The sequence below is a fragment of the Corapipo altera genome, unplaced genomic scaffold, assembly GCF_003945725.1.
Source record: "Corapipo altera isolate COAL_440 unplaced genomic scaffold, ASM394572v1 23b, whole genome shotgun sequence".
NCBI classification, from domain to species: domain Eukaryota; kingdom Metazoa; phylum Chordata; class Aves; order Passeriformes; family Pipridae; genus Corapipo; species Corapipo altera.
In genome coordinates, this window is record NW_020884885.1 from 8,432,639 (window position 1) to 8,454,638 (window position 22,000).

A 22,000-nucleotide genomic window follows, 5' to 3' on the forward strand; every position below is an offset into this window, starting at 1 on the left:
TTCCTGAACTCAGTCAGGCTTGGTGCTGCGACCACTTCCCTGGGGAGCCTTTTCCAGTGCCCAACCACTTCTGGGTGAAGAACCTCTTTCTAATATTGAACCTAAACCTCCCCTGGCACAACTTCAGGCCATTCCCTCAGGCTCTGTCACTGGTCACCACAGAGAAGAGATCAGTGCCTGCCCCTCCTCTTCCTCTCATGAGGAAGTTGTAGACTGCAATGAGGTCTCCCCTCAGTCTCCTCCAGGCTATATAAAATGAATAGAGATGTCTATGTGTATACTATATGTATGCTGTATACTATATGTATGCTATATACTATACTGTGAGTTTATACTGTATATTAGATGTAATTTTCACTTTCTGGAAGGAACAGAGAAATGTTGTCCCACAGGATACAGGACAGTTTGCAACACGGAGGGATCCATTACAAGATCGAGGTCTTCCCAAACTTAGTTTGGACATCAGGTGGCAGTGAGGCACCACTAGCAGCAGTGGCATGTGGTTTGCACTAAGTTATATCTCCTTTTTCTCTAGTCTTTTACTGGACACCTCGCTCCCATAAACTAGGGCTGTGGTCTGCATCACTCAGCCTCAGGCCTTCTCCCGAGTGCTTAGCCAAATATGCAGGTCCCACGCTAGCAGGGTTCCTGGAGGCTCCAATGGTATGCCTCCACAGGGTCACCTCTGCCTGCTTTGCTAAAAACAGAACATTGCTTTTGCTGACTCTGCCTGCCCGCAAGCACTGGCAGGAGCTAAGACCCAGTTCCAGCTTCTGCTCTTCAGCTTCTTTATGTGGCAGCTCTGAGCCAAAATAACAAAACCACATTCTTTTACTGTCTAATCATCCTGATCATCATAAGCAGCAACTGTTCTTCAGCTTCTTAAAAGGTACATACAAATTACATTAGGTTTAGGGTAATGAGTTAGGAAGGGACTTCTTGGACTATCAGATCCATTCTCCCACTCTTGCAGATACCACATCATATAGTCCTTTCTCTAGTCCTGTCAAGCTCTGTCTGAGAGCGTGGGTATTTTTTCCCCCAACTGCTCCAGCTTGTACCTGTTCCAAATGCTCTCAGGATTTCAAACTCTGATTTCAAGCTCTGATTTCCAGCCTAACATAAGCTGTGGCTAGTCTGAATCCTTTTGTTCTTGTTCAAACACTGTCCTTTAGCATACAGGACATCTGAGAACATTCATTTCCTCTGCAAAAGTCATAACCAATGATAGCCTTCATTCAGATGTACCAAATCCAGGATTTATCAAGAAGTTCCTGCCTTTCTCATCTTAAAAAGATGAGGTGATTAGTTTCCTGGAGCATCCAAGTAGTTCTCTGCATCAGTTGCAGCTTCAGCTTATGTTTATGTAACAGGGCTTAGCATCGTTTAACCCCTTATTTCAGGTGAGGTCTCCCCCTGTTGCCTTCAACAATGATGCTCATACTTTTTCTCTTCTTCGTCATATTTTTAGCAGTAGAAGACTGAAGGGTTATTTGGTAAGGGGGAAGTAAACTGTCTTGAAATATATCTAGAAATTAGGCTAAATTGACATTTTGCACAAATTTCTCAGTGTCCAGCTCTATGGGCTGTTTCCACTCAAAGCCTAGATTAGGACATATCTTTATAATTTTTTTTCTTGGTCACATCCAGCAATGAAAGAGATTTTCTTTCTTATTCTGGCAGATGTTATAGCCTGTTAGGGCTGATAGCTAATGAGAAACCTGTGTCTGATTTTAGTGTGGTTAAATTGGAAGCCAGATTCTCACCTTATTTGGAAATGAAACACCAGCCTAAAGCTAATCCAGGCCCACAATCCTGCTCTGTCCATCTACACTATCATCTGCTGTGATTATTTAATTTACAAACATATACAATAATTTTATCCCAGTGCTACATTCACAGATTTGGTATTCTGAAAAGGAGAGCAAGGGTTGCAGGCAAAAGATTTATCAGCTCTTTGATTCACCAGGAATGTGTGGAGAATCAGATGATTACATTTTGTGTGTAGCAGTGGTATAAGTCTAGAAGAGGAATTTGTGGGAGAGAACCTAGGTGATTTCGGTGATATGTTTGGATTGGAAACCTAAATCCTGGTCTTGTTTTGGTGTGACTGTGGTCACAGCTGCAGTAATTTGCAGTAATTTTAACTTACACAGTTAACATTTTCTCCAAGCTATGGACACAGCTATCAACATCCAGATGCTGTATGACATGCTAATCTCTTCAGCTGTCTTGAGGAACAGATTCTAGATAATGGTCTTGACAAACATATAATGTGTCTAAGGTCCAGACTTCCAGAATATTTAGCCTGTCTGAATCTGGGCTTCCTCAGATGAGTATGTGATCCACAATCCAAACATGAATGCTGATGCAGAGGAGACAGCCGGAAGATGTGGCTGTGGGAAGAGGTAAGGGCAGAACCTAGTGACACAATTATAATTTGAATTAAACCCTGGACTTCCTCTTACATTTCCACTACAGATGCAGTACTGACCATCGTTCCACCTCACTGTATATAGAATATTCCTTTGCTGTGATCAACTTAAAAAATACACTGCATTCATAAAAGCCATAGGCAAATAGGTGTAATTCCCTGAATCCAACAGCCTCCATAAGATACCAACAAAGAGACAGTCAGGCTCTCAGACACCCCTGTACCTGCTTTGAGGATAGTGCTGCAGATACCTGTGTTCTCCATCCAATCAAGAGACTTTCTCCCAGGAGAAGGGGAGTGTTTTTGAGTGACCACTTGAATGCTATGTACAAATTAATGCAGTAAAAGAAATCGCAGTGGCTGTGTATCCATGGGTATCACAGTTACCCATGAGAACCTGAATTGAAACCTACATGGGGAGCCATACAACAGTTATAATTTATCCTGAAAGAGATCAAAGCTAACAATGAGTTTGCCAGAGCCCACCTCTTAATGATTAACCAACCTCCCAAGCTCCTCAAACTCATTGTCAGAAGCAGACTTCCTGCAGACTGGTAAACGCTGGGTGGAACCATATTATGCCAGAGCAGCAATTGCAGACTTGCATACCCTGACACCTTAAGAAGTTCTCCAGCAAGTGAACTACCAAGGTCTGTTGATGCTACATATGCATTCCAGATCGTTCTGCCGTTTGTAAGCCCACTGAGTGCCCCATGGAAACCTAGAACGTAACCTCTCAGTCCTACAATGAGGATAAAAAGGACAGGAACCTTTTTCTGGTCACCAAGACCCTGTAGCTATTCCCTCAGTTCTGATCTTCAAGGAAGATCCATAAAGGATAAACTTGAGAGCCGAAACTGGTAACTTGGTTGAGACAGTGGTCTTATAGCATTTTATGGTTTTCCTAGCAATCCCTCTTCAACCCAGCTCCTCACTGTTTGGCATTAACTGCCTGCCTTTCCCTGTTTCACAGTGGGGATATGAACTTTATCACTTTCCTCTTCTTAATTCCCTCGCCCATTCCAGTTAACTGTTAACTCCTCTTTTTTGATAAAGTGTCTAATTGATTGACATAATAATAAATTAAGCTCAGACCATTGTCTCCCAACCTGTCTGTAGTCTGAAATTTGCTGTTTCTCTTTCAGATTTAAAGAAAGGGCTTTGAGTGCCTTAAATCTTGCCTGTTCTTTCACATTTATCAGTTGATGTATTAAAAGATGTACCTTCTCCAGCAGATGGCAACACACTTCTAAATTATTTATAGACCAGATGAGAGGTAGGACTTGTTCCTGTGCAAGTCATATGGGAAATGAATTTCTCTTTGAAAAGGGGGCTTAGTACAATACAGGTGCTTGTCTCTTCTTGGAACATTTAAGAAAATATTTTCTGAGCTAGTGACATTGTCATGTCATTTAAACTTATTATTCTGCAGTCTTAAATTGTTGTGGCTCTTTGCCTCCCCATTTAATTAGAGTGGCAGTGAACAGATGAACCAGAACATCTCTGTGCATCTCCCATAGCATGATCTTATTTTGAAGAAGCACTGGGGTAATTCAAAGGCCAGGATAGTGAGAGCTGTATTAAATGTTGTTTGTCTCCCTTTTTTTTTTTTTTATTTTCCCAAAAGGTATTTCAAAATCACACATCTCTAGTTCACACCAGAAGTACCCATTAGCTGCTCTAGAATTGTAAAGTATTTTTATTGCTGTGAACTCAGAAACTACAGAGTTCCTATCCATCAAGAACTCTATATTGGAAAGCAAATACTAGAATATTTTTTCCTTTGATTTCAGTTGTAGTAATTTTTCTGTCAATAGCCACAGCCTGATTTTTCACTGACTTTTGTGTTGTGGCTGTGAAGTTGATAGAAAATGATATGAAGAAGCATTTGACATCACTTCCTGCAGGTTGCAGTGACCAGACAAGGCACACCGCAAGGGAAAACTGGGCTCAGGCTCTTGTCTTCACCCTTTTGTCTGTCACTTCTTTTAACTGGTAATTACGCTTGATTTTTCCCAGGGAGGATACTCACTCAGGTGCATGACAAAACACTGGGTGACTCAGCACTGGTTGTCTCATTGCTTATGACTATGAATGCGACCAGCTGGGCAGCGGCTGTATCTTGATTTCTTCAACGTATCCCTTGGCATCGCGGGACCCAGGTTGCTCTGGAACCTGTACTCCAGTTTAGCCCCATCCTCAGTCTTAGATCCCCGCTCACCAGCCCCAATGCACAATGACATTGTCACCTGTTCTCACCGTCCCCCCATTTCTCATCATTTAAGGTTTTTCTTGCACAGCACCATAAAAGGATTCAGAAATGTGATCCAAGGGCACCACTTGCAAAGGGAGCATACTGACATACGCAGCCCACCTGCACAAATGCAAGTAACGCTGAAGGCTGCATTTGCTCACTACTGTGTTAAGAGTGGCTGATAATTTTTTCCCTCTCTCTTGGTAAGAAGGGAGCCCTAATATTTTTAAAACTGAATTCTGCCAACTCCCATAACATGAGATACTTTTTCTGAGGCAATCGGTAGGCTTTGCAAAAATGATAGTGGCTTCCAGTCTGTGACTTTCAGACAAGACTTGGGAGCAGAATATCAGCCAGGTACGCAGAAGACAACGTTGTCAGAGGTGAAGACTAAGAGATTGTTGGAGGTGAAATATTTCTCAGGAGCCCATGAAGTCAGGACCAGTAGCTGCAAAAAAAGTCCAGTGTCACAGTTTCCCAAAATTATAACACTGCATTTCGGAAGGGAAACTATGTGGAATAGTTTGAGCTGATCCATAGTTTTGTCCCCACAAGGGACAAGCCCTAGTTTCCTCCTCATCCAAATTGGTTTATGTACTGGTCTTAATTTGGTCAATAGGTGAATTTCTCCTTCCACACGAGCAGTGAGAAAAATGGCTATAATTATTAGAAAAAGGAAGAAAAGGAAGTGTCTTCCTCTAAATGACTGTTTCTTTTAAAAACAAGACTTGTACAGATGTATAAAGTTTGTTTGATGGTAACAATCACACACTGCCTAAATATATAGATTTATTTCCACTGTAAATCACTTTGTACTCTAATGGAGCAGCTTTTCTATTTCATTTTAGAAGCTACACATGATAGTGCAGCTCATCTGAGTAACAGCTAAACGTTAACAGTACCTGAAATCTATATTTGATCTGCCTGAAAAGAGTTTGACCTTCTGCACTTAATTCCTGGTGGATGGGAATTCACATCATGAGAAAGACCATCATAATTTGTACTAATTATAATTCTTGGGAGAGAGGCAAAATACAGCCTTGCAGACTGTGTATTTCCCACTCAGACACAGCTGATTTTGGCAGAGGAGCATGTCAGGCAAGCAGCATGCAGTGGGGCTTTCCTGCTGTGCCTGCTACCTACGTGGCAGAGTTGGTCCCTGTGGCTGTCGGTTCAGCAGCTCAGGGAATGGGACAGAGTTTCACTGCAAAAAACCCTAAACTGTACAAAAAAATCTAGAAAACCCAAGATGTCTGACTCCTCCCTGTGTTGTGAAACTAAACTTGCATCTTCGGTTCACTGTCAGGAGCAAGGCAAGACCTGAGAAATGAACCCATGGGAGCTGCCCTGTTTGTTTGCTTAATCACTTAGTTTAAATATAGATTAAAAATCACTTAAGCTCATTGACAAGTTGTGTGTGTCAGCCAACGGCTGTCAGAAGCTGCAAGGAAAAAAGAGCATAGTCTCAGAGCATGGTCTCAGAAGGAAGAAATTTTAGGAGAGAAATGAGAGAAAAACAGTGGAGTGGGGCAACAGTATATCTTCTTAAGGGACATCCATTCCCAAGTAAGCAGTATACAGGAAACAAGAAATGTCAGCTTCATCTCTTCCCCCTGCTACTGCTAACAGCGAACAATTTGGTGAATAATCCCTCATTTACATTCATTTCTTCTGATTGAATGGAAATGTCATAGTTCACAGAATGTTAGCCTGTGTCTGAAGTGCACTGAAAAAGCTCTGCAAGGTCCTCACTTGGTGCGCTGCCTGCCCTGGGGTAGTGTGTCCTTGCCTGTCCCGTTGGAGGCAGAGCCACACCTCACACGTTGCAGCACTTTTTGCCTTTTCTGGAGCAGTTCAGCTGTCACCTGGCTCTGAACTAGCACTGAAGAGCGTGGCACCAGAAAAAGCTAATCTAATACAAGCCAGTCCCTTGAGACTGCAGCCACTTGCTGTAGCAAGACTATCTGTCACATGTTTTAGCAGCAGTCTAATTTCTGATACCATCCCCTTTTTTTGTGGCTGTGTAAAAACACAGAAGGGGTTGATTAAAGCAAACTGCTAGAGAAAACTGCAAAGAAAAAGCCTTCTTCCTTCTTGTTCCCAGGAAGCTTGTGGGCTGTCTCCAAAGAGTGGTTATGCTTTGTCCACTGAATCTGAAGGGTTGCAGCACTTGTGACTTTCTGTCAACCATAGGGAAAAGCATTCTAGACTGTGCCTGGCTTAAAGATGTCTTCTCAAGTTTAGTGTTAATACAGGTGAAACACCTGTGTATCTTCTCAGTGTGGATGCAAACCACAGCAAGACACAAGCTCAGGAACTGCTAATCAGAGGCTCCTTGCAGCACAAACCTGCCTAGTGCAGACAGGTCTTCCTTGCTGAGAGTATCATGAAGGACATCATGGTAACTAAATTAGTGGTTCATAGACAGCCAGAGTTTAGCTCCTCCATTAGAACACAGATCCGTGTTCAAAGCTGATGTTGCAATACTGGGTATTGCGGGCATTAATATTTTCCCTCTAGTGTTTTCAATCACTTGGAGGTGCTATGGCTGGTGTGCAATGATTGCTGCGATAGTGTGGCCACGTCTCTCCTTTTAAGTGGTGTGCTTCCAACCTTCTGTTTGTTTAGTCCTACTTCTTTAGACAGAAGGCTCCTGAGGGCAGGGATGGAGCCGTCTTCTCAGCTGCCAAGGGCACAGTGTGGTTTGTGAGCTACCAGAGGTGAATATGAAAAAAGGCAGCAGGCTGGGAACTCCTGCACATGTCCATGCAGCTGGAAAAATACACTCTGTGGCTTTTGTCAGCATATAGCAAGAGCTTGGCTGGATCAGATAAATGACCGTAATGACAATCACACAGTTAACAGATGTGATGTATTTCGGGCATTTGTTTTTCATTTTCCCTCGGAATATTGACCAGCACTATTGGCTTTATTCCTTTCCTGATTTTATGGCAGAAATCACAGATGCCCCAGGTGGGGCAATGGCCCTGCTTCTTTTGAAAAGGAAGCAGGAGAGGGACGGATGGAGTGCAGCTTTCCCATGTGTGCACGACACAAAGCACGGCGTGGCTCCCACCGAAATTCCGAGGGCAGGAGCTGCTCGGAGGGCATCGCGGCGGATGGGGGTGCAGGACCGGGGCTCTCGCCCGCGGGACGAGGCGGGAGGAGGCGTCTGGGTCGGGCAGGGCTGAGCCAGGCCACCTCCCAGCGGGGAGGACCGGGGCGGGACTAGGGAAATAGGGGCCGGTTTTGTGCGTAGGGTGGCAGGTGTAGCGATGAGGAGCGAGGCTCGGCGGGCTGGAGAGGGTGGCCCCGCACGGCAGCCCCGACAGCGACCCGCTCTCATGGGATGGCAGTGACCTCGCCGCGCTGTTCCCGTCGCTGAGTCCTGCGGAGCCCCCTCTGCCAGTGCCATTGCAATTGCCATGCCTCCCCAGGAGCTCCTGGATTACGCGCCCGCCCTGCGGAGACACAGCCCGCCCCGGGGCAGCGGCCCGGAGCTGGGCATCAAGTGCGTGCTGGTGGGCGATGGCGCCGTGGGCAAGACCAGCCTGGTGGTCAGCTACACCACCAACGGGTACCCCGACGAGTATCAGCCCACCGCCCTTGACACCTTCTCCGGTAGGTGCCCTCCCGGGCTGCGCGGCGTCTGGGGCGGCGGGGGATGATCCCCATCCGACGCGGCATCGGGACGAGCGGGGCGGAGGTGAGCGCTCCCAGTGCCGCAGCTGCCGGCGGTGCTGCGCGCCGGGTGCTCTGCGGTCAGCGCAGCCCGGGGCCCACAGCCCGAGGGCGTTTCTGTGACTCGGACCGAGTCCTTCGGGCATTTTCGAGGTTTAGCAGATGGAGGTCCTGCGTTCTGCAGCTCTGTGTCAACCCAGCGTGTATCGAGTTGGTTTGCAAGTGCCATGACCTTGGGCACCTTCCTGGTTTTGTGGTGTTGTTATGACTAAATAGATGGGGGCTTTTTCGTTATTGTTTTTTGTGGTGGTTTTAGCTTCAATCACAGCATTGCACTGTAGGCTTTGTAGCTTCAACTGACATTCAGGAAAACCATCCTGTTCCCCACGTGTGTGCTGAAGTTAGCATTGAAGAGAAGTTGGCAAAAAGTTGAAGAGCTTTGTAAGTCAAGCTAGAATTGCCTTCCCTGTCAGCTGATGAGCTCTCATTAGTTTCCACTTTTCTAAATGCTATCTTTGTTCTTGTTCTACATTCCTCTTCCTTTGGGCTCCGATTTCTAATTTAAACCCCAGAAGAATACAAAGCCCTTTGAAAGATTTCTTATCTTTATTTGATATGAAGAAACACAACAGTACTTGATAATACAGATTGGTAGATTAGAGATGTGCTCGAGTCAGACCAGGAAAGAGACATCTAATGTGTCATAGTCTCAGGGTGCTTAGAGGGAGTGTTTCGTTTGTCTGAATGTCCCCCCACTTGCTCAGTTTTATACTGGGAATTGTTGATTTACCAAGCTCTTCCACTGTCACTTGAAGGAAATAAACTGGGAACATGTTGCTGTTCAGGGTCCAGCAGCCCTTTGGGAACAAATGTAAGGAGTCCTGAGTCCTTCAAGGGAAAGGTTACTTCTCTCTCTGCTCGCTTTACATTGATGTGTATGGTTTGGGCTAAGAGAGGCTTAAAATTACTGTTGTTAGCCTGCACATTTTTTTTGAAAGGGCAAATCCATAATAAAATTATCCTGAAAGGTGAAGGCAGCATGAGTGCAGAGATGCCCACACTAGCAATAGGCAATTTGAAAATAGCTGCACATGGGTTTAGCCCCAGTCTGGATGTCCCAAGTACTAAGCCTGCCTTCAGAGGTGCATAGGATTTGCTACTGATAGAAATCAAAAACATTAAAAATAGGTATTCTGAAGTTCAATTTCTGCTTCTTGTGAGGAAATGGGAGAATAGATAAGTTTCCCTTCCCACCCCTGCTCTTAACCCGAATAAATCTGAGGAGAGTCCCTTCCTGGATTCAAAAATTATGGTTCAGAAATTTCAACCCAATTCCTCCCAGTCTTGGAGAATACCTGCAATTGCAACTGCCAGCAGAACTGAGCAGTTTACATCCTGACTTTAATCCTGGTCATGGGACTGTGATGCCAATAACAAGATAGAGCAAGGTATTGCATTATTAGGGAAACGGCTCTGGGATGGTGACCCAGCCACATAGATCTCTTTGGGTGCTACCTCCTGCTGGGTGTCACTGCCAGGTAGAGCAGCCTTGGGTGAAACGCGTACTCGGTGACCTTTCTCCACCAGGCTATCCTGTTCTGCCGGCCCCTTCGCTATTGTACCATGATCCATCCTCATCCTGAGGGCGCGGACCTTGTGAGGGCGGTATTTGGAGGGCTGTTGCAGAGTTGCTAGTGTAGCTCAGGCTAGCAGGAGATATGACAAACCTTCGTGCAAACACTGGAGCAGTAGGTAATATATGTGGTGCCTGTCTTCTGAAGATGGCAAAACATTTCAGAGATGCTAATTCCTTCTCTCAATGCATTTATGAGACAGAGGAAACCAGATACTAGAAAGGCAAATGCCTGCTGCCTTGAAGATCAAGTCAGGATCTAGCAGGTTCTTTGATCAGGAACAGGTTTCTCTTCCTCCTCTGGGGCAAAGATATGGTAACAACCCAACTTTTTCCCAGTCACAAGGAAGCAATGACTTTCAGCTATGCCGTGAGGAGTGGCGCTGTGGTGGACGCACCCACCCCTTCATTTTTCCTCCAGTCTCCCACCAAACTTCAGACCATCTTTTGTCTGTGTCTCCCTCTTCCTCCCCCCCCTCCATCGCTTTCAGGGAGGAGTGTTCTCCTTCAGAAGCTTGTGTTGAACTCTCTGAGTCAGTTGTTTCTATCAGTTTTCTTGCCTGACTGATTACTTCAAGAATTCCAAAAACTTGATCTGGCTTCTGGTTGGGAGTTTTTTTGTTTGCTTTTGCTTTTGTTTTTAATGAAGACAATAAAGCCTCCTCTTTGCACAGAGAAATGGAGTTTTGCTAGCTCGTGTCAAGTGCCAGCCATTGTCACCTTAGCCTCGATGTCTGCCTCTATTCACCCAACCACAACCTCATCCACTTTGTCTGGACTTTCAAGTGACTTCCAGCTCCCCAACCATTTTCTCCTTTTCCTCAATTCCTAACCAGTCTCTGTGGTATCTGTGTGCTTAAACATCTAACAGTTTCATTCCAGATTTCCATCAGAGGTCCTGCCAGCCCTCAGTCTGAGTCAGCTGATACCACATGAAGGCTTACTGTGATTAGGGAGTGAAATGGGAGCAAACTTTACATGTGTAACTAAGCAGTTTTCCAGTTTTCAGTGTGTGGATAGTCTCTAAAGGGAATGTCACTCATCACTGTTTCCTTAATAGCTTCTTCATTTCAAAGATGGGTTTAGGTCTTTGTTTTTCCTTAGCTAGGACACTCACAGAAATTTTTTTTAAAAGCCAAATTTCTGATCTGAATGGGAAAAATCTCCCAAGTTTCTTTGGCCAAGAAGCTAGGAGCAAGTTGCTGAATTTCTCAGTTTGTTTTTATCCTTATCTTCTTTCCTGTGTTGTGGAAGAAGGACGAGTGGTTAATGAGGACACCGTTTGGCTAAGGGTTCCTCTTCTCTAGAGGAACAGTTGTTCAGTAATGTGGAACTATTCTTTCAAAATACTGGACAAGTACACAAAACACCTGAGAGCCAGCAAAATCAGAAGGTCTGTTGCAGGTCTCCTTATGTTCCTAGTGCAAGCTCCAGCTGTTTTAGTGAGGTTTGGGAGGATGGTCAGCTAGGAGGACAGACTTAAGTGACTTCAGTGAGTCTGTTCAATGGGATATGACCCACAGTGCTCGGGAATGGCCCGTACAAGTGTGTGTGTGAATGCTGATCAACTGCTTTAGACTCATCTTCATTCTCTTTCTGCTACAGTGCAGGTCCTTGTGGATGGAGCCCCTGTCCGGATTCAGCTGTGGGACACTGCTGGACAGGTAAGCTCTATCAAAGCATATTCCAGTTCTGATCCTGTGGGACAGGGACTGTTGCAGGCTTTGAGGAAGGCAGTGTTGAACTGGGAAGAAAGGAAATGCACTACCCCAGCACCAGCCATTTGGTGAATGGCTCTGAAACTTGTGTCTGAAACGTGGCATGGCCACAAAATCAGCACAATGCTCTGCCTCTGAGGGTCTTTCTATCCTAGTTAACATGTGGAAAAGCTACTGAAGTATCATGCTGTTAGAAGATCAGTCCAGTGAAGACTTCTTTTTTCTTCCCCCCTCTTCTGTTTTCCCCCCTTCCTTTTCTACAGGAGGACTTTGACTGTTTGCGTTCTCTTTGTTATCCTGACACCGACGTCTTCCTTGTCTGCTTCAGTGTGGTAAACCCAAGCTCCTTCCAAAATATTACTGAGAAGTGGATCCCTGAGATACGAACTCACAACCCCCGGGCACCAGTGCTGCTAGTGGGGACACAGGCAGACTTGCGGGACGATGTCAATGTCCTCATCAGCCTGGATCGCTACCATGTGAAGCCTGTGCCCCGGCCTCAGGCAGAAGGTCTAGCTGACAAAATCCGGGCTGAAGCCTACCTGGAATGCTCAGCACTGACTCAAAAGAACCTCAAAGAAGTTTTTGACATGGCCATTGTCAGTGGTGTTGAGCACAAAGCACGGCAGGAAAAGAAGATGACCGCCAAAGGCATCAAGACTCTCTCCAAGTGCCGCTGGAAGAAGTTCTTTTGCTTTGTCTGAAGCTGCTTTAAAGGAAGGGGAAAGAAACACCTAAAGCCAGTATTGGCTCTGCACCTTCTTGGAGTGACTGCTCCTATGGCCCCAGCAAGGAGGGTATGATAAGCTGCTGGGCTTGGAAACCTGTGTCTTGCTGGGTACAGTATCAGATGCCTGGGAGACATGAACTAGATTGCCACTGTGCCAAGATATAGAATGGTCCAGGCAGCTATAATACCTGCTGGACATGTCTGTAGTGTCCCAGACTAAGGGGAGCCTTTAATACATGAAGACTCAGTACCCCAGAACAGGCAGGTTCCTTACATTGTTCAAAATGACCAGTTTCCTGGTCGAAGCTCACACTCTTTTGAAGCTCTGATGCAGCATAATAAATGTGGGGGACTTTCGAAATCGGCCTGTGTTTTGGCTGATTTACAGGCTTGGCAGAGATTAGGGCAGGGGCGACAGCAATGTGGTCAGACATGGGCTGCAGAGTTTGTAACATGAGACTTGGGTTCCCCCTCTGATTCTGTTTGCCAAAGGTAGAAGTTACATGGCTGTGAAAAAGCAGCACTCTTTCTTAAAGGCCCTCTATTGAGAGTACCCTTGAGAAGGTATTTCCTAAATAAATGCCATTAGCAGGCTGAAGAGAAAATGGACTGGGAGCTACAGTAATACTTTGAGCAAAACTTTTTTTGAGAGGACTGTCTACTGGGGGCCAGTGTTACAGTCCTATCCTAAGAGGTAGTTGTGAACTTGGGGACCTACTTTGAAAGGCTTTTTGTGTGTGTAGTGTTTTGAGAGAAAGTACAGGTGAGGAACAGTGATGAGTGGCTCTGTCTAGCAGCGACAAAACTCTGTCAGCAAAGGCTTTATAATACTACCAAGGGGTGAAATGTAGAGGGAGAGCCATGCATGTAATGAAAGAACAGAGAAGGAAGAAAAAGAAGAGAATAAAAAGGAAAAAGATGGAATGGAAAAAGGGAGATGGAGAAGGAAAGAAGAATGAATGTTATTAAATGGAAGTTGTGATTCTACTTAGCTGAGATGCTAATATTCGGGGAATATTTTAGGGACCTGAAAAATTTGCTAGTGATATCAAAGTAATATTATCCGTACATTCAGTTCGGAATCAAAAGGAGGATGTTGTAGTGAGAGAGAGTTCCTCTTCATCAGTAAAATCCTCCATTTCAGATCTACACAAGAGAACAGAATTTACCTTATACAGTTCTTCCTGAGGCTGCAGAACAGGAAGGGAGGGTACAGGGCTTATTTCTGTTGTGCTTCCATTTCTTAAAAGTCACTGTTTGATCTGCTGAAATCAAAAGCAAAGGCAATCCATGAAGTTTCTGCTGGAGAAAAACATTCACTGTGTTTGCTCCCTTCCCCTCTCACCTGTTTCTCAGGGGAGTGATATCGTTGTGGGTCTATTCACATTTTATTACAGAACTTTCATCAATTTCTAAATCTTCATTTGCAGAGACATTTCATTTTGGTTTATGTAGCAGAGGGCGTGACAGGTCTGTCAAGCAATACTTTCAATACTCGGGGTTCTCTGCATCTGGCCATGACCCATCACTTTGGGAATGCTATGGAGTGATGTGACAGAAAGAGATATAGCTATGGATGGTTTGCCCTGGACCAAAAGCAAGCTTACACGAGCTAGTGAGCCTGTAAAAAGACAAATGCAAGTAATGCAGTCTGGCTCTAAACAAATGCCTGCAAACATCTCTCACAAGTATCTCTTTTTGTGGTGCAGCTCACGTAGTCCCTAGGATATGAGACAAGACTACTGTCTCCCTGGGCAGTATTGCAGGATGAAAGAGGTGGACGAGTATTCCTGCAAAGGGAAGTTGCCCACAGCCTTGGAGCTACTTGCAGGGTAAAGCTTTGAGACCTGAAAAGGATGGTGTAGCAAAATGAGCTGAATGTTGAAAGGACTCCTACTGAAATGCCATTCAGGTCCAGGAGGAGTCCTAAGAGGTGGTGAGTATAGAGGCAGTAGCTAGGAGTGACGTCTGACAAAGGTTTAGGTAGGACACCACTTCCTGAACAAAGCCCTCAGCAATGCATCCCTGCATGTATTCCTACCTGTACAGGCACCTTTGCTGTATGACTAGTTCAGTTTGTTGGGTCTTTACACATTTCTTTAGCCTGTGAGACCGGGAGCTGTGGTGTGACCTGCCAAAGAGCACGCCATACCCCTATGGAGAAAATCCACAAGTGGAAAGAGCACCAGCCTCTCTCCTGCTGAGGAGAGCAAGGGTTGTCCTGCAGTAGCTTGGTATGAAACAGGGATTATTTCATTCTGGAAAAGAAACTGTACTAAGAGCTACTTTCTTCCTCTGTGATTGCATCTAATATTTGGTCAAATAAATTTTTTTAATGTCCACAATTTGTGTTTGTAATTTTGTCAGTGCAAATCAAGTTAGGCTTTAACATGGAGGAAGAGTTATTCCATTTTACTGACAATAGCATAAGAGGGAAAATAGCCTCAATTCTCACTCCATGTCCTAACCACCATTAGCAATGGTAAAAATCTCCTCATACCTGAAACCTTCCTAGTTCCTTCTGTCACCTCAGTTAATCTTTCTCTACCTCAGCAGCCACTCAGGGTGAAAGTTCCTGGGGGGGGTGGAGTAGCAAACATCCAAAGCTTTCAATGCCTCTTCCCAGAAGCCACCATCCAGGGGTCAGTCAGGAGGCCCTCCCAGCACTCTCTGAATCAAGCCCATGTAGGACTTGCATTTGGAGCCTTAATAACAGCATGCTGCTCTGTCATTAGGCTGGTGGGTAATTTAGCAACCAGTTTTATTTAATGTACCTTGGTAGTTAAACACTGTTCAAGTGCTGAAAAATTTTGCCTGTGTCACACAGGATGAAAAGGTTCTATCCAAGACAGCTCACAGGACTCCTCCTTTTAGCCCCATCTTCAGCATTACAGATAGGTCAAGACCCCTACCTGTCCACATCTGGGCTCCCATAGCTCCTCCAAAGTCAGAGGACTGGGAAATGAGGATGCTGAGGGTGCAGTGTGGTGGTTCAGCAGAGAGCTAGGAGAGAAAATAGACAAAAACCCCACAGAGGTAGTGAGCAAATAGGATTCAGAAATTAGAAGGGAATAGGAAACTAATGCCAACAAAACACGATTGGGGAACTTGTGTTTTGTGCGGGGAGGTTGTTGTGGGGTTTTGGGGGTAGTGGTGTTGTGTGATTGTTTTTTGGTTTGTTTGTCATTGGGGGGTTTTTTGGTTGTTTTTTTGCTTTTGTTTAACAAAGTCTGAGATCACACTGTCCTCCTGCAATCTACTGTTTGCTAAATGTAAAGTAACTTGTGGGAATATTTGGAACAGGCTCCCAGCTTTGCAGCTTCCTGGCACTAAAGCTTACAGAAGAACCTGTGAATGGAAATAGCAGCAAAGTGTGAATTAACTTTACTGGGGAGTGAGTCATTCCACTGAGCCATATCCTGTCATGTGCACAATAAGCACTCTAAAACTCCCTGAAACCCGTGAACAAAGCTGAACTCCTGGGTGGGGGTGTGAATCTATCTCATTAAATGGAGTTTCCTACTAAAGCCACCTGAAGTGTCTGTAAAGCCTTGCCCTAGTCCTCTCCTTGGTGCAGTACTGGATCTGTGCTTTGATAGTTTGGGCTTGTTTCTGCCTTGCAGTGTTGCTTGACCAACCTGTATTTTCAGATGCTGCTGGGAGCACAGGGGAGTTCCTGGGATATGGTTGCTAACACAAACCGCCCCACCAAGCTGGATGAAGCTAGCTCAGCCCATTACTAGGCCAGCACAATTCCTCACAAGTGATGCCTACTTTCATGCCAGAAAGGATCTGTATGATTAGTTGATCTGACTTGCTCCATCAGAGCAAGTTCAGCATCAGATGTTAAAAGTACCTTCTTTCTTTCTCAGGACTCTAACTTGGATCCTGGACAGCAGACTCGTTCACAGTCCTTGCATCCAGCAGAGTAACTGATCAGGGATTCCCAGCTGCATAGGCAACACTGCAAGTACTTCAGGTACATACCATGTTGTATAAATCCACATGAAAGCCAGTGTGCTTGCTGCCACTCTCAGCTGCCATCTCCAAAGAAGCTGAGCTCGGGTGTCAGCAATGATAGGAACACAGTATGGAAAGGAAGGACCCTTTAGTTTCCTTTTTCAGTAGGTAGCACACCCTAAATAGGCTTAATTATGCCAAGAAGGTTCCCAGCTGGCAACACTTTCCTGAGCTTCCACTGAATCCTGACTGGGAATTAATCCCCAAAATAATACCAAGTTTCGTCTGACTCAGCACAGCCTCCTTCCAGCACCAGAAGAGCAGGTCTAAAAGTCCTTTTGGAGATCTTTATGCCCTGTAAGTTACATCCTATTTACTTTACAGGCTGAATTATTATGAAGTGAGCTGACTCCGGCAGGAGGAACCCTGCTGAAATGCAATTACCTGTGAATGGCATCCTCTCCCATTTCCTGAGAGGGGTGTGATTGCATTAACAACCTTATCACTTTCTTAACACCCCTCAATATAATCCTCAGGTGCTAACCAGCTTTTTTCTTCAGATTGCTCCAAGTTTAATGCTATGTATGAATTAAGCAACCATTTCCAGCTTGGAAGCAGGGTCTGGCTTGACTTTTCTCAGCTGTAGTGGCAGCTAAGTAATCTGCTTCACCTTTGTTCTTAATACCTCTCTGCTAGGTTGGCCCCCTCCCGTGGTCCTCTCTGCAGCCTCTCAAAGAGCAGCATGGGAACACCAGAGGAGCAGGAGAGAGCAAAGACATTTCTTAAACAGACACTGTCATCACAAGGAATGTTTGTCCTGTCACAGACAGTGTGTTAATGGAACTGCTGCTCTTCCATCCTGCTGAGAGGTCCCCTCTACCCAATATGCTGTCCTTATGGTCTGCTTATACATCTTGGCTCTCCTTTACAGCATTTCCTCTCCTGGAGCCCTGCTAAATCACTCAGTAGTGAGGCTGGGAGATAAAGCGGATATACAAAGAAACCACTTGAACTTTACAATATGGTTCCAAGACTATTCTCACTGTACCAGAGGATGTTGGTTGAGACCCAGCACCTAGTCTGCATCTGCTCACAGAAAAGGAATCAAAGAGCTGGCCCAGCTGGTACCTGGCCCTCTTGGAAGCTGCTTACTCATGACTCTGCTGAGTCCAGCCCTGGGCTCTCCGTTCCCACAGTATAAATACAGCATTTTACTTGCAAAGACCTATTGCACAAGAGAGCAAGGTATGTTCCAACGTATCCCTGAGACAGGTTGCCTTTGCTGCAGACCCACGTGATCCCCGTTCCCAGGGTGACACCATGCCCTTTCCAGCTCCTGGACTGAGCTGCTTGGCATCCAAACTTGCTGGACTTGTTCTGGAGGAGCAGGAGGAGATGTGGGTCCCATCCTCCCCCTCCAACCCCTTATCCCCAGCGCTGCCCCTAGGGCAGTGTTGTGAACTGAAGTACTCTGGTTTCTGCTGCTATGGAGGAACATCAGGTGCAGACAAATTTGGCTTGCGGACAAGTTTCACCGCGAGTCACTGAGCCAGGCTTTTCTTTCCCATGAGATAATCTTGGGCGGGGCAGACAATCTCTTAAAATTAAAATACAATGAAAAGACAAGGGCTTCCCAGGGTCTAGGGTGAAGCTCCCTTTCCTTGTTTTCTCAGAAAGCAAGCCAGGTTCTGCTGAAACCTTCCCCAGGCTTTTGGTGCAGCAGGAAATGCTGCAGTGGCAGCCTCAGAGTCAGGCCTGGTTTCTTGGCCAGGGTACAGTACCTGCTGCTCCCCCAGCTCCCAGCTGGCAACCAGGGCCCACCCATGGGACCTGGCTCTGCTGGTGGTAAGGGTGGAAGAGCTTGACCTCCCATGGAGGAACCTCCGCAGACTTGCAGAGGAGGACAGTGGGAGAATGCAGTTTAGCGAATCAGGCACGGACAGCAAAACCCGTGGCACTGCACTGCCATCATTGTGCTGGTGACACAGTGGGGCTTTCTAGTGGGGGCAGCACTGCTGATTTACAGGCAATTACCTACATGTGAATGCTTGTGGGGGTCGTTTAACAACACAGATGTTAGACTTTGGGGAGGTCAGGGCACTCAAGTTGTGGACTTGCCCCTTCTTCCGCCATCCCCATAAGCATCTTGCCCTGCCACCGAGCTTAACCCTCTGCTTCACCAGGTAAACACCTAGTTACAAAGCTCAGTGGCAGCAGGGACACAGGGATCTAGCTGGGATCTGTCAGGGATCTAACTTGGAACTCACTTGCGATGCTTCAACACCTCAGCCCGGGAGACTGAGGTGCTTTCTCATACAAAAGAGAAAGTCAGCATCACGTGCTGCAGCAGGGCTCATTGTGGGAGGATTTGGTTTTCCCGTCACAGACTGCATCCCTGCAGGGCTGGATGGGAGAGAGGCTGGGAAAATGCTGCCCAAGCAGTGAAAATGGGTTTCTGATGGTATTGCAGAATCCTTGCTGCTCTCCTGCAGCAAAGCCCTTTGCTGGGCCCCCTGCCTGGGGAGCAGCGTGTGCCTGGGGATGGCTGGTGCCCTCTGTGGCCAGAACCGCTGGGATGGCTGTTCACAGCGCTGAGGCAGGAGGAGCAGCCAGCTACCAGCAGGGCTTCAGAAACAGCGCATTCATCTTCCCTGCCAGTAAGCCAGAGAGCGCCTGGGGCGGGCTGATGACGCACAGCACACCTGAGATCATTTTCATGGGAATAGACCCGTGAGAGACAGCGAGAGGAAGAGTCAGGGAAACTCTCCCAGCACTTCAGTCAGTGTCAGCATTCACAGGGCAGATTTCACAAGATAAACAAAAGCCTTTAATAACTGCACTGGAGGGAGACACTGAAACCCTGTGAAACCTCTGCCAGGAAAGAAGAGCAGCAGGCTTCTCACGGAGCACCAACGCCACCAGCCAGCCAGAGACTTGGCAGGCACAGAGAAAAAAAGGCTTGCAAAAACCAAACCGTAAAGATCCAAGTGTGGGTACCCAAGCTGTACTCCCAGCTGTGGATAGTAGTACACATGGTGCTATATATAGCACAGAGGAATATTCATTCCACTTGCTAAGGGGTTTTAATAACAGGGAGCAGATGAAAGACGTCAGCCACCCTGGAATATTATCTGGGCAGCAGTGTATAATTTGAAGGGAGGGTAGGAGAGGATATCTAATGTTGTGATATCTTCTATAGGATGATTTGGTTTATTTCTTGTAAGCCGAATAGATTTGTAGAATAACAAGTTATTAGCATCTAACAGTAAAGTCTTACATGTACAAGACTCCTTTTACAGGATGCTAAGCCTGAAATATGGGTGCTGTATGCTAACCAATAAAATACAACCATACCTTGGGAGGAAGAGGACATCCTGCAGTGCCTGCCTGGCTGCCCTATAAGTACCAGTAATAGCAGTATCCTACCTCTTTCTGTGCAGTGCATTTATTCACCATCTCCAGACATTTCTTTTTGGATAAAGACACTGCATTAGGTATTGGAGAGAAGGTAAGTCTAGATATAATTTTTGTTGTCAGAAACCTGGAAATGCAGACCCAGGCATTAACATCATTTCCTTGTGTGGTTTTGGGGGAATGGCTTTTCCATTTGCAAGAGACAGTTCCTTGCCCTCCATAGTATGGTATTCATGGAGTGCCACAGCAGGATAAGGGTTATTGCCAGGAATATCAGAGCACTTCTCCACACAGTCCTCAAAATGGGCCTAAGGTTCTGAAATGTGTCCAGACACCCATCTCCATTATTGTCTTCTGTGAGTTTCCAGAGAGAACTGGAAAACCAAACTCTCTTGATTATAGCTTGAGATCTGGGGTTTAGGTAATTAAGGGAGAAATTCAGTATTCATTTAGAGCAAATGTCTCCAACCTTTAGAGCTGCTGAAGGAAACACAAAAACTGTAGTCTGCAAAATTAGGAGGTGATTAAAAGAAAGCCCTATACCTATTGCTGTTTAAATGGTACATATGCCACCTTGGTGATATGGTAGGACAGGAGGAAGACTGAAACACTGTGTCTTTATATAGCTATCAAGTCCCCCAAGAATAATAAAGAGTTGGACCCAAAATGCAGAATGTGGGACGTTCATGTCTACTCTGCTGCTTCCACCTGATATCTGTAGTTTAGGCAGAATTATCTGAGCATAGCCACAGCCAGGGAGGATGAGAGGACACCACACAGGAGGTCTGGGGAACCAGCAGCAGCAAGAACTGTTTTTGAACAAAACTTCTTCGTCCAGATACATAGCCAGTAAAGAGGAAGTTTTGCTTCTGCTAAATATCAGTGCTGACTTCACTGATGCTGTCCTTCTGTATTTTATTGGCACCTACTGGAAATCTCTGGCCTCATCTGTGGTCTAAATAATTACATCCTCCAAGCAAGAAAGGATGAGGGGGCAGCATGACCATTTAAATTTTACAAATGGGACTCTACAGCAAGCCCTGTTTACTCTTCCCTAAACTCATTTCTGTACATCAAGAAGCATAAACTAGTAGGAAGAGACTGAATTCTGCTCTCAACCTTCCATCCTAGAGCATGGCTTCATTGGTAATTAAAAACTACATCTTAGCTTAATTTTCTTCCCCCACTTGGCTGTACTCTATCTTACCCCCATCTCAAAGAGGCATGTCAGTCCTTTCATATCCTCACTGGAGTTCACAGAGGTTTGCCAGCATTAATCAGAGGCAATTACCTCTGCCTCTTTAGGCAGGGATATCAGACTTGAGCCTAGAGTGACTCATTGCAAGATCGCTTTCCCCTCTAAGGTTCTTCCAGACATCTCCTTTGACTGAAGACCTCAGCTGGTGCCTTCAGTCATTCTACACCTGGGAAACTCTCTTGGCAAGGAACAAGCCCCAACTACTACACAGCCTCATGTGCTCCACATCCCTGTCTTTTCATCTCACTTGGTGGAACTGATAAGAGAGTTACAGGTAGATGATGGCCAGGAATTATCTAAACAATATTCTCACATTTTGATAGATTATCTTTTTTCAATGGATTTTTGGATGGAACTATCCTGTTTTGGTGACCACCTATATCAATGCAGCCGGGGCTGCTGGATCACAGGCCTGTTCTCACCAGTGAGTCTGTATGAACCTTGGAGGAACCCAATCACACTGACCACTCCTGATGCAGACATCTCCAGGATTCCCGCCTTCTGGCTGAGAAGTAATGAGTTGCACCTTCAACCTTTGCACCTCTGATGCTCTAAAAGTCCTGGCTAGAAGGACATCCCTTTCAAAATCCCTTGTCTCTGTGGGAAGAGAGATCCCTCAGAGGTGAACAGACCATGCTGCTTCTTTCATTTATGAGAGAAAGAACTCATGATTTCCTAGAGGGAAAGTTTTCCGTCCTACAGAAATCCCAGGGTTCAGTGTGGGTCATAAGAAAAATATACATTGGAATGTTTGCTAGGAATATTCCAAAGTAGTAGAAACATATGTCCCAGAGAAGAAATGGAGTTCCAGCAAGCTGTAGCACTTGAAAGTGAAAAATTATAACTATACACAATATGAAAGAGATACTTTGTTACCACTAATGTTACTACTACTACTTACTAAATAATGTTTTTGTT

The 22,000-nt window shown here is 45.6% G+C and overlaps 1 protein-coding gene across 1 annotated transcript; it reads left to right on the top strand.

The window, feature by feature from the left end:
- The first annotated feature begins 8,005 nt into the window (after positions 1 to 8,005).
- On the top strand, positions 8,006 to 12,448 carry RHOV (ras homolog family member V). Its single transcript, XM_027642236.1, has 3 exons — positions 8,006 to 8,309; positions 11,608 to 11,666; positions 11,984 to 12,448. Exons 1-3 carry the CDS (start codon positions 8,114 to 8,116, stop codon positions 12,422 to 12,424), a joined length of 696 nt encoding a protein of 231 aa, XP_027498037.1. The 5' UTR covers positions 8,006 to 8,113; the 3' UTR covers positions 12,425 to 12,448.
- The last annotated feature ends 9,552 nt before the right edge of the window (positions 12,449 to 22,000 follow it).

What these genes read in the sequence shown, in the direction of transcription:
- RHOV (XM_027642236.1), top strand. Translation starts at nt 8,114, where the DNA reads ATGCCTCCCCAGGAGCTCCTGGATTACGCGCCCGCCCTGCGGAGACAC. An exon ending in CGCCCTTGACACCTTCTCCG is followed by an intron (nt 8,310 to 11,607) that starts GTAGGTGCCCTC and finishes TTTCTGCTACAG; the next exon opens with TGCAGGTCCTTGTGGATGGA. An exon ending in TGTGGGACACTGCTGGACAG is followed by an intron (nt 11,667 to 11,983) that starts GTAAGCTCTATC and finishes CCTTTTCTACAG; the next exon opens with GAGGACTTTGACTGTTTGCG.